Source organism: Eleginops maclovinus, chromosome 22 (genome assembly GCF_036324505.1).
Source record: "Eleginops maclovinus isolate JMC-PN-2008 ecotype Puerto Natales chromosome 22, JC_Emac_rtc_rv5, whole genome shotgun sequence".
Taxonomy (NCBI): domain Eukaryota; kingdom Metazoa; phylum Chordata; class Actinopteri; order Perciformes; family Eleginopidae; genus Eleginops; species Eleginops maclovinus.
In genome coordinates this window covers 17,976,611-17,989,889 of record NC_086370.1, presented here as the reverse complement: position 1 = coordinate 17,989,889, position 13,279 = coordinate 17,976,611, and the positions used below count along the sequence as shown (strand labels likewise).

Sequence of the window (13,279 nt, the reverse complement as noted above, 5' to 3'; positions counted from 1 at the left end):
TCTGACAGTGCTAAATGACCCTAATGTTATTTTCTGATGCCAAATTTAGGGATCTTTCGTGCACCAAGGGAGGGATAAACAGTAGAACATCAATCAAGATTTATATTCAAAATGTATCCGCTTTCCAAATGTGTTTTTACTGCATTTGTCCTTCAGAGACAGACAGCTATCATAACACCCAGAAGCCATTAGTCAGCCTTATACGCAATGACCCCCCAGAACATCCTCAATCAAATATGCCAGTGTGAACGGCGATGAGAATACTTTGAAAATCAGCTTTCAGCTGTCTGCCAGTGATGCAGCATGGGGAGTGAGATGAATACATAAATGCACAAAGGCCCAAATTGACTGCCACTCTCTCTAATTAGCTCGATACAGTAAAACTGTTTACATCAACACCGAAAAAATACTTCCTTATTATATAAAAATACTGCAAAAAATCAGTTGAAATCCAACCAAAGGCAAAGCAACGCATGGCTCTCACTCCCTTTATTTATTAATTTGTTGTACTGTGTAAAAACCTGTCGCCACGCTTCACAATAACACTGGCACTGTTTATTCAAATTAAAAGATTACTAAAATCCCTGCTCATGGTGACATTTAGCTCGCTGCCGATGATTCCTTTGAATACAGATCAGACGTGGCATTTAAGTGAATTGACTCTTTTTCTTGAAGTTAATCAGCCAACCGGGCCTTCTGACTCAAAAAAACAAAATCACTTTTCAAGTCTTCACACAGTTTTATGTATTTCTTTTTATAATTGGATACTTAGAAATGTCTCTGTACCTTCAATAGCAGTCTGAGAACTGCTAAATGATATGTCTGTTACACATGTCATACTGTGTGACAGAGGTTTTTCCACTGAGGGAGAGAAATACTGACTGGCTGTTTTCTGTGCAGCACAGAGGACAAAACCTGTAGGCCTGTAGGCAGATCGAGCATTTAACAGCCTTGACCTCCCCCTGCCTCTCGCCCTCTGCCTCGGCACTATCGCTCCGCAGCAGTTGGCAGACATTGCTGACTCTGGCTAGTCCAAAGAAAAGCTGAAGGAAAACGTGTTCTATAGTGTGGCTGTCAGTCAGGCGACTGGAGGTCTCATACGGACTCCCCAGTGTCATCCACACTGTATGGTGTGAATGGCACAGGTAGAGGGACAAGTAGTTTTGTGTAATCCATAGAGCTGCACAGCCGGTTACATGTGCAGTCTGACAAAGAAAAAAATACCTGTGTTACAAAGGCAGAAGGATTTGGAAATTTCTACCAGGAGATAAAATGAGTTGCCAGGAGGCAGACAGATGAGAAAATGAGAAGAATAGTAGCGTACAGTCAGCACTCAGCAGGGAACCTATTGCAAAAACTTAACATATACAGCACAATAACGTGCATGCTACAGAAAAAACATTGCACTTTGCACAGATATAATAGCAACACATCCAAGCCAAGTGATATACCGTCCTGTAAATCGCACATTCTTTGTTTCACAACAAATGCATGTCTCACTGCGTTGTCAGAAGTTTAACCACAGCAAATTGGCCCAAATTCAAGATGTGACTTTACATCTCAGGTGTGTGTGTGTGTGTGTGTGTGTGTGTGTGTGTGTGTGTGTGTGTGTGTGTGTGTGTGTGTGTGTGTGTGTGTGTGTGTGTGTGTGTGTGTGTGTGTGTGTGTGTGTGTGTGTGTGTGTGTGTGTGTGTGGTTTTAAATAGTGGGCACTCTCCATCCACTCTGTTGTAGGTATTGATTACTACAGTCCTTCCCAACCTTTTAAGTTTGACATTCCCGCACAGCCCTATTAGATGATATAGTTCCTGTTTTCTTACCCTTCCTATCGTGTTGAAAATGTCTTCATTTGAATTGATGTTACAGTTGAATTACTATTTCCAATTTAATATTGATAATTCAACAATATGTGTTGTCATACAAGTCTTCTGCCCTATGTATGTTGGTGCACAGCTATGCAGTGCAATAAACATACTTACTATACAAGGTGATGCAGATGATTACCCTTGAGGTGTTAATTGATCCTAAAACTGGGAAAAGAGTAATAACTGCAATGAGTTATTTCTGCCTTTCTAATAGTTGCTCCTATAAACAGAGAATTTTCTTTACTGCAAACTGGACCACCGTTGTGCAACCAACAAAAGGTTAACCCTACATGCCGAGTAGTGTGAAGGGATTAAATGGTGATACCTCTGCCGCAACATCACTTAGCTGATTAAGACACTAGCAGGCCTTTATACAGCCCATTGAGAAGCTTATGACGGATTTAAATAACCACTGGGTAATTAACAGGGGCTGGTAAAATGGCCTGATCGTCCCCCTCCCTCTGTGTTGAGCTGGTAAAAAGACATAATAAAACAAACAAATCCATTATCAAGATGTATGCAGCATTATTAAATTCACCAGGACAATAATAGTGAAAGGGCAGCATTCCATCACGTTTAGAGCAAGCCGAGTAATGATTGTCATAAGCAGAAAATCAGATGGAGGATATTACATTACCCATGCCAACTCTTTCAAAGGAACCATTATTTCAACTTTTGTCATTACAGCTTGAAAAAAAAGAAGAAGAAAAAACGCACTGCCAGCTCCCTTCAAAGAATATTGCCTTACAGGGACAGTAAGAGCAAAGAATTAAATCCTCCTTGACATTACCTTGGCAGGGGTTGGATAAAAATGGAAGGTCACTAGTGGTGTGGTGTGTGAGTTGGACTCTTGCGAGACAGAACACTCAACAAATTACTGCACATTAGAGAGGCAGGAAGCTACTTCCACTAACTGAGGCCAGATGGCTATGTTTTCTACCTGGTTCACTCTGAATGTACGTTTAAAAATGAATCAGGAACCTGCAGGGCTAAGGGTTCAAGAAGGATTTTAACAACATGGCTGAAAAAGGTGCACCAAAATTGATAGAATGTCAAAATGCAGAAACTGTACACCGTATATTTAATGCAGGTCCGACAAATCTATGCTGGTAAGTTTCTGTAATAAAGCAGTTTTCAGTAATTATAGGACTTTTGTATTATTTTTAGCCTCTCCTGCTAATTGCTCCACCACATTCAGACTGAAATGTCTCGATAACTACTGGATGCAATTTTTAGGGGGGGCATTCATAATAGGTGGAGAATGAATCCTAATGATTTGGTAATCCGTTAATTAATTATCTGGTGCCATGAACTGGTTGACATCTTTGGTTTTTGATTAAAATAGGTAAGGATTTAAGATTGTCCGAAGCCTTTATGATCAGATAATGAAAATGCCCTCAGTCTTTGCTGTACTGCTGATTTTAGGACTTGTTAGTAAATGCTTGCTTGATAACAAGGTGGGGAACATGGCAAACATTTGAGCATGTTAGCCTTGTCATTGTGATAAGATGATATAAGTACAGCCTAACAGAGGTGCAAACATGGCTATTATGTTGACTAAACATGCATCAGCAGCAGGAACGGTGAATTGAATGTGTGGCTCTCTGTAAGCTGTCCTATTGTGCGTTAGAAAATGTTTGTATACCTTTTTTCTTTTTTTTTGGTAAATCCTTTAAATGCTTTGATGCCTGGAAAATCCCAAATGTTGCACAAACATGTGCCATCACAATCCTTTTCCCCACCTGCTCCGAGAGATGAAATAAAATCAGTGCTGGTTGGGGAATCCTTACACTTCAAAAATGATGTGAAAATGGAGATCTCACATCCTCAAAGAAACTATGCCAAATAAAAAAGAAAGAAAGAAATTCCACCTCACAAGCACAACTTTTCTGGAAATATGCATAATTTAAGATTTACATAATCACACAAAAAGGTTGGGGGCTTTGCTGTCCCCTTTCTGCCACTTCTTTTGAATAAAACTCAAGACAAAAACGTTTTTTAAAGTTTCTTATGAATACTTATCTCGCCTAGCGGACAAACTTTTTTTGATTCAAGGTGGGAAGAATATCTGGGGTGAGAAATCTCAAGATGTGTGAGAAACCAATAAATATGCATATTTCTTCCATCTAGCTATTGTCTTAGCCTGATTCAAATATGACTATTATCAGGCGTTATATTCTTAACACATTCAGCTTTGTGGGATGTGAAGTTGGTACCCTAATAGGCCGTAGGTACTATATGCTCTGAACCTACATTCTCTCAGGTTATTAATGAATAATGTTAACACACCCAGACAGGCTTTCCGGACTGATGACTGGCTGTTACTAGATAAGAGAGGCATTAATGGTAAATTGATCAGAATGGCAGTACATGCAGTTATATCGTGCATATCCACTTTATGGGAGTCATCATAACTTCCCCTCCAGGCAAATGCGTGTAGTTTAAAATCACAATTTTTGTTATTCTTGCCATTGCCTTATTTTGATCTCTATGAAAGAACAAGAACTGAAGGGGGAATGTAGAAGATATGAAGGGAACTGTTGTACCAGCCGCATGTTTGTTTTTCTGCAAGATCATGGGATCTATACAAAGTCATTTATCAGATAAGCTACTACAAAAAAACATAGATATTCTTCAGAGTTTACGCTTGCGGTGTTGAAAGCGCCCTATTCATCCTCTCCAGTTGCTCCAGCTTATAAATAGGACAGCTTCTGCCTGTTGTGTGGTCAAGCAGTATGTCCAACCCGCCTTGAGCTGTCATCTTTGAACGATAAGAGCGTGGGAGGACTGAATAGCTGGCTGTATCTGTGTGAATGGTGTCCCGTTAATATATGTTCCTCTAGTGCAAGGACACGAGAGGCCGAATGAGGACAAACTAACATGACGCTGCAACTACTCCACTCAGTGTGCTTGCAAATTTTCCTCATCACCTCAGCCCTATCTTAACTCTTGTTCTGCTCTTCTTTTGTCCACTCATGTTTATTCAGGTCTTGATCATAATTCTCTTCTCCCTTTTTGTGTCACTGCCCTTGCTGGTACTCGTGGGTATTTTTATCTTCATTGCTCTTCTCACCCATAATCTCCCTCCCTTTTTACTGTCACTATATTTTCCCAACTCTATAATCTCATCATTATTCTCAGCCTCACTTAGCCAGTCCCCGATCTCCTCCGCTCCCTGTTTATGCCCACCCTCCGCTCCTTGTTCTCCATGCGATGGCAAGGTCCTGACTGCCACTCACAGTGGGATGGCAGCAAACAAAAGAGCAAAGCAAAAGGTCAACTTATCCAAGTTGTCACTCAACACTCACCACCCTGCATGTGTCTAGTGCAAGTGTCCGGGGCCACCTATTGATCCTCATGGCAACAACTTCACGTTACTCCAGAAAGTGAATACCACGTAATCACCCACTTATGTGAATATTTGATTATCCAGAGCCTAACCGTAAACAGTAATTAAGCATGGTAAATGATACCCAATCACAGACAAAAGGCAATTCGAGCAGAGGAAATAGGCTCTGAATAATTTTCCATGAGCATCAACAAGCTCTGCAGCTACGAATTCTATTCATGTGTTTTTTTGCGGGGGGGGGTTTCTTACAGAATCATCCACAGCCTGTTTGTTCTTAGGCTTTTGTACAGGTTCAACACTGTGCTATAATATTATGCGGAGGATTATCAAAGTTCTCCACCAAGAGTAGTTTTGTTTTAAACACTCCATCTTCAAATACACTACTTAAATAATCAGAGCAATGAACAAATGATTTACTGGCAAGTCTGTGGAATTACTATCCCAACTCAAGCAACAGAAACTAAATTGCAAGTCATGTGTGTGTAATATTCTTGAAGGGGCCCTGTTATACATTGGGGGGTTTTCTCTATCCTGTAGTGTGTAATATAGGTTTTTGTTTATGTAAATGGTCTGCAAAGGCTAAAATCCCCAAATTCCATATCCAACACCCCCCCCCCTGCCTGAAACGCCTCGATTCGACTCTTTTCTTTATTTCTGTAGCATAATGACATCACAATGTAACACTCGTGCTTTTATTGGCCAGCGCTCCAACACTTTGTACTTGATCTTTAAGCAGTTGACCAATCACAACAGAATCGGCCAGTTAACCAATCAGATATAATAGGGACCCTTTAATCAATATCTTCAGCAGCCACCAGGAATATCTCCTCTGCATACTTCAGGTTTATACCACTCTGTTCCATGTAGACTTCATCAAGGTTTAACGTGAATTTGAAGATTAAAAATATGTGATGTTGTTCTGGATAACTGCTTAATGACATGGGATAATTTAAGCAAAAGGCCGAACACATTATCATGGTTCTGTGCCTGTCAGGGGCACTATGAATAGCAATGACTCATCAAGGCCTTTGTGCAACTGGGGACAAAAGTACAGGCTGGTAACTAAATGCAGCGGACATAAACAGCATTTGAAGGTCTCCTCAAACCTATTAAAGTCTTAATGATTAATTTTACTGGAAGAATTTTTAATTTCTGTTGCTGTCAACTATTGGACCACCTTTCAATGACGTAGAAAGATAACCTTGAACAAAATAATTTCATTGCTAAATTCCTGTCTGATTTGTGGAGGTGTGTTTCCTGGCTGCTTTAGGGGAATCCAAATAAAGCAGATACACATTTCACATGAAAACAGCTTAAGGGTGCATGAACGGGATTGCAGTCTCAGCCTTCAAAGGGATATAAAAGCTACAAATATTTGTTTTCTCTTGTGTGAGACTGATTACTGAAGTGGATTATTGGTGTTGGAAATACATTTGATCAACCTTAAACGATTTTTATTTCACACAACATATTATTCTAAGCTGCTGTGCTCTAACTCAATGCTTCCACCTAGCTTTCGACCACAGAAGACACCTTGCTTTAGTACAGTGGCACAGCACTTTGCAGATGGACACACACACACACACATCCATATACTGTATATATTTTAGGATCCATGACTGCTTCCCAAGGGACCACAATGCCTGATAAACACGTGTAATGAAAAACATAAACTCATGGCTTTAAATAAATCAGCAGGATCAAGTCAGTCAAGACTTTGATACAAGGGAATTCTTCCCTGATTGTAACTAGAAGTGACGAGAGACCGCCTTCCTGACGTGCCCTGCGGCCCTAAGTAATCAAATCAAATAGCAAGGGCAATTTATAGCAGAAAGGATTCGGGGGGGAATCACGCTTACCTTCCTGCACGGCCTGGAAGGGGTTGTTTGGCTCGATAAGTTTAACAGAGTGGGTGATTTTCTCGCTCTGTAGAATGTCATCATTCAGACTCAGGTCTGAGATGGCAAGTTGGAAAATCTCGTCATCTCTCCCAGAGTTTTCCTCGAATATGGCACCTGAGGAATAAAATAATCCCAGGTTATTTGGAGGGTAATCTCGAGGGGGTGAAGTTAAATTGCACTTTAAAGTTGAAGGTGAGGAAAGCAGTTGATTTATGGACCATCGTACTTAATCTTTTGGTGGTCCAACACATGTAAGCGTAATGCCTGATTTCATTACAGTTATTGTATTTGATAGCATTTCTGTGCCCCAGTACACGATTTCAGCACCATGGAGAGCAACACGGCCACATCACACAGTCTCTCATTATTTGATGCATAAAGTAGACAGATTTTGAAAAGAATGGCTGTCATGTCTACTAGATCGATGGTACTTTACCCAATAAGCAATATAGGCCTAGTGTGGGAGGCGCACTGAAGCTCAACTGTCTCTCTGTTTCCCTCCCTCCCGTCTTTTTCCCTCTGTTTATGGCATCATCTGCTATTGGGAGACGCATATATATCAGGGAAAAAGGTTTCAGGAAATGAGAAGTATAATTGGGGTACCCGAACGATATGTGGGGCATCTGCCAATATTATCTGGATGGAGTCCCACCTCTGTATTAAGCTAGTGACTGAGCACCTGCTGCTTGCCAGACTGTTGCAGTAAACTGTGAACAGCAGCAGCAGCAGCAGCAGAGGAGCACCGCGACAAAATTTTCTCACAGTGACATTGACATTTTTATATGTGATTACAATGCCAGTCATTATAAGTGGACGCATAAGTGAAAAGGGGACACAAACATCATTTACACAGTTTGTGTCTTGTGTGTCTGTGTATGTGGAGTGGAGATCATACACACATTTTGCAACTGTAAAATGTAATGCGATGTTAAGGCAAAAACAGATCACAGTTCTTTCAACATCATGATGAGATTAAAGCATCCCCCATCTCTGGAAAAGGCAGCTCTGGTTTGAAGTTGAGAACAAAGAGGCTCTATGCGTTTTGCATCTCTAAAACGAAACTCCACTGACATTCGCTCGGTCTTGTAATTGACATTGCAGTCACGTTCCGGTGAAAGTTGAGGCTTGTCGGGTACAGACAAGAGGTAGCTTGGTCTAAAAAAGCATTAACCATTTGGCTATTGGACATTGGTTTCCTCAAAGCTTCTACGATATAGGCCCAGATAATGTAGTCCGTTTTTAAAAACAGAATTTCAATTTACAGGCCAATAAGAGTGAGGATTAGATATTCAACCTGCAATAATGCATTGATTTGCGGTTGATAAGTATAACAAATATATGCGGAATTAGGCTGATAAATAAATAACTTATAAATGAGATAATAGCGTAGTAAAGGTCAGTGGTATGGCCATCGAAACAACGCCAACTTTTCAACTCGCTTGAGAGTCAAAGTGTTACTTAAACACAGGATGCAAGCTGAATAGACTATTTATCCCGCCCTCTCACCAAAATCCTTTGATCAACGCAGTATGCGCTGGCTGAGCTTTATCCCCGCACGCTTTGCCTTTACACCTGTCAAACCCAAACAGCATGTTTTTTTTTTCCTGACGCTTACCGATATGTATGATGGAGTCCGCTTTGGCCAAATTGCATTGCAATATCCACAGGGAAAGGGAGATCAGCAGCAACTCCATCTCGGGATTTCTGCGAAGCGGCTCATCCAAGCTCAGCTCGGCTGTCCTATACTGTCCAAATGGAGCACCCAAAGAAAAAAGAAAAAAAGATGATCAAAACCCAGTGCAAAGCAGAACCGCGGTCCTCCTACTGGAAGATCAGACCCGCATGAAACCCTACAGAAATGATCAGTTTCTCTCTCTTTTTTTGACCAAAAAAATCAACCCGACTGCAGGAAGCAGGGCTCCAAAAGACGAGGGAAAACCGACGGGGACCCAAGGTAAGGCTGAAAAAAAAACCAGGTAGCCCGGTGAGAGAGATCGGCGTTACCTCTCTCACTCTTGCCTCTCTCCCTGCGCTTCGGCGTCTAAAGCATGGCAAGCAGCAAAAAATGCGGAGGAGGGACACCCCTCTAACTACACACGGAAAGAATCTCACATACACACTCCGAGAGAAAAAAAAAACCTGCACACACTCACTCTTCAGTCCTATCTCGATCACGTGACTGCAGAGACTTCACGACTCCTTTGCTGTCCGGACAAGCCGGGTAGAAATGATTTGGACTAGCCGGAGAAAGACGCACGGAGAGCCGATACCTCAACTCATGACTGGAGGTTATAAAAAAGTCAATCAGCCTATGTACGCTTTGCAGTAAAGAAAAACAAGTGCGTGACAAAATCTCAATCGCAAAAGCAAAAACATATAGGCTGGAGAGATGGGAAGTCGACGGCGGTGTAAACTGTTTACTTTGGAGAAGTTGACGTTTTTTCAAGGAGGATGTGAGGGCGCAGAGCGGCAGAGACACATTTCAGCATACTTCATTGGCGACGGAGCGCAGCTGATGTGGCAGAGGAAAGGATTTACACACCGTGTTCGGCGAGGGCTGATGGATGAGGGACAGACGTGACAGAAGCCACACCGCCTGACTGAACCGGGAACAGCTGGACTGAGTTACCGGAGGAGCATTTTGAAGAGAAGCAAACACACGATATCTAAATGTTTTTGTGACAGCTGCATGACTTATTCCATTCCATTCCACAGACTGTTGCTTCAGCAAAATTGACGCCCTCTTTGTTTTATCACGGGAATCTGGCATTGGGGGTTCATTTTAAGGACCGTTTTTTTCCTTCGTGAATCATACTACAGGGTTCCAGTATTTTTTAGAGACACTCCTCATGATATCTGAACAATGCCAGGCGTGTGCAGAGCTGTGAGGAAGAGGAAGAAGTCGTGCCAGAGACGGAGTTTCTAGATAGGCATAATCTTACAATTAAAGGATATTTCTCGTGACTGCAATAAAAACGGAAATATCTCTTAATTGTTTGGTTAAGTCTGTCAGAGGCACAGAGCAGAAACTTTCAGCACCATCGGCAACGGACAGCTCTCCTAGTACGCTGCACAAGTCACAGAAAAAGGCACCTGTGGAGCAAATAGTCAGCAATAGCACAGTTTACTAGATACCTCAATGTTTTTAATACCTTGTTTCTTTCCACCTTTTGAAATATATTTGAAACCATAACTGGAAAAATTGTTGCAACCTTCTACTCTAATGTCAAAATTCTCCCCTGTTCTGCATCATGGTTATAATATGGTTTTCATTGCAGCAGAGGAATAAACACCCATGCCTCAAAAGTTGTTGTAAAATCAAACACTACCCCTACTGGCCATCGGTGCATACTGCAGCTGTGTTAACGCAACACGTTTCCATCAATTCATGACATGTATGTGTGATTTAGACATACAAAGTGTAAATATTAAGTTGACAAGGCCATTTAAAACCTTTATAACACACACTGTGCACATAACAATAGCTTTAAAGTGAAACACAATGCATATGTTTAAATATAATGCTAACCCGCATACCAATGCCACATATCAGAGTTAAGGTGCAATAGCTTTGACAACATAAAGAAAAGGAATACATGAAATAAATTAATTATTGTCCTGATCCCAATTACAGTTCCCATGAAACAGTAACCCAATCCAGACTCATTACAAGGGATCAAAACAGAAAGATTAAACTAGAGATGTGGGGTTTAATCTGACAGGCTCTTCAACAATACCATGAACAATTCATCACAACCAGCATGAGAATACATTTACTAATTTCATTGAAGCAGTGTGTTGTTGAGATTTCATCATAAAAATATTATGCAATGCAAATCTGCCATTTCTCTCTCTCTCTCTCTTCTGAGTAATACAAGTTGTGAATCTAGTGCAACATCTATAAGAATAATAAAAATGTGTTTCATCTGACTTCCACCTTTAAACTGCAATGAATCTGTCCAATCACATTAATGTTTATGTACATAGGATGTTGAATAATAAAAAAGATGGAAAACATGTGACTGTGTTTTTAACTGTATACAATGTGTATCTGTGTGAGTATTTCACACGGTGAACTTCAGCATATGAAATATTGTCTTCTTTACAGGTGCGCTGTGAGCGACCAAACCAAGGCTTTTTTTTCCTGTGTAATCCTTCTGTCTTAGTCATTAGCATATATCAGACAGGCATGTTGAAAATAATGTATGTCCTCTAATATGTATTCTCTGCATATAGAAAGGTATTCATGAGATATTTGAATGAGTAGCACTATGTGTTTTGCAGCGAGAGTTGGCCAGCCTATGCATTAGTAAGTAGACTGGAAATAATAGAGGGAATACCTTTCCATAGGAAGTAGGCCAATGGATAATCACCCCTTTTTTTTATTCAGAATTCTTCTTATTCAAACCGACTCTTTTATTTGGTCCAAAAACATCCTTCGACTAATAAAAGAAAAATTGTTGGCATCTGTAAGTGTTTTGTTCCTTTAGCTTTAGTTGTGGAGAGCACCTCATGCACCTCCATGGGTGTCAACATGAGTTAACCTCAAAAGTGCCACAAATAGTCAGCGAGACATTGGTGGGTAGGTCACGCCTGCGCTTTGTGACGAAGGGTGAATTTCATTATCGCACAAGGCTGAGTCATTAATGTTTATGGCCATGAGCAATGAAATGCAACAGAAAGACAGGACTTTTTATCCTCCTTTTCTGGAACAAGGCCAAACATGAATTTAAATGTAGTGGAGCTGTCACGTAGAAGAATCAAAGCTCCCAAAAACATAGTCATGAAGAGATAAGTAACAATGTGATTTTATGGCTAAACTGTGATAAACATTTTATTAATGTATCCAAAATAATACGCCTCTATGATCAAAAGCCTACAGCACGGGTCACGGCATGATTAATTGTTTTATAAAGAATAGCATCTTATCGTTCTGGGTTCGGGGTTTTTTCTGATGAGCCCAATCTCTCAGTTTAATCTTAAATTATTTTTCTTACGCATGGTTTGGGGCTGTGATTGCTGTGCACAGTGAAACACAGATCCATTGCTCATGAGTAGCTGGTCTCTGTCTTCAGTGATTAGTATTACTATTAGTGCTTCTATATACATGGGATCTGCTTTGGACTCCAACAGGAGGAATCCATTTAATGGTCTTCCTTCTTACACACTAAAAGGTCAATCACTTACTGTGTTTATTGTGTTTGGCTTTATCTATGCACATGGAGTCATGATTTGATACCTTGTGATGTGCTGTACAATAAGTGAATTTAATCACTTCATTAGCCTTTAATCTAACATATTTGCGGTCAATGAAAAGAAGTGGACAGAGCCAGCAGCATGCAGTCAAATTTACTGTAAGTCAACATAATTAGACTGGTTACTGCAGCAGTTGTCTGGCATACACACAGTGTGTTAGTGTATTTTTGTATTACAAATAAAGAAAAGCACAGTGCAGCACCAGTGCACCGCAGCGGTTGAAGTCACTTTCATAAAGAACTTGGTTTGCCAGTAGAATAGCAAGAGATGGTAAGAGTAATATCATGAGTTGACTGAAGAGTTTGTCACCGTGAAGTTGGCCCTGTCCATGCCATTGTGGCGCTGGATGTTAAAATATGAAGCCCCTGCACAAATTTGGAAGAGGCTAAATCTCAGACAAGTAGAAAATCCATTCATGTCAAGCAGATGTGTGCAGGGAATAGCAATAAGAGTGTGCAGCACCAGAGGTGAACAAGCAAGACTTTCCCTTCCAAATACACAGCCTGAGGTAACATTATAGATTAATCATGTTATGGGAGAATAAGCACAACTTCCATCACAGACTCTGCATTTCAATGAGTGAATTGTTAACTACCCGCATCATTATATATTTCAACACTACACCAAGCTGAACCCCAGTGAAATATTTACTAGGTAATAAATATATAAATGTTGGTCTATCTGATTTCAGCCTGGAGCCCAGAATGTTGACAGCTGCCAGAGCAGAGGCTTTGTATGTTTTCCAGCCAGGGATATGACTAAAGGTTCAAGTCTAATTCAAGCTTTTCTTGCTCATGTTTTACAGGCTTATGATAATATGACACACAATCAAGACCTGTTAGATGTCACCTTAAGTTTGTTGTTCAAGAAAGACCCTCATTCTAATCAGAAACACATCCACCTTTAGA

The 13,279-nt window shown here is 40.6% G+C and overlaps 1 protein-coding gene across 1 annotated transcript in view; it reads right to left on the bottom strand.

Moving 5' to 3' along the window:
• grid1a (glutamate receptor, ionotropic, delta 1a) overlaps positions 1–9,109 on the bottom strand; it is a 197,349-nt gene extending 188,240 nt beyond the window's left edge. The window contains 2 exon segments of the mRNA XM_063875111.1: positions 7,074–7,229; positions 8,731–9,109. Coding sequence (XP_063731181.1) covers positions 7,074–7,229; positions 8,731–8,809 — 235 coding nt within the window. The 5' untranslated portion in view covers positions 8,810–9,109.
• Positions 9,110–13,279: the final 4,170 nt, after the last annotated feature.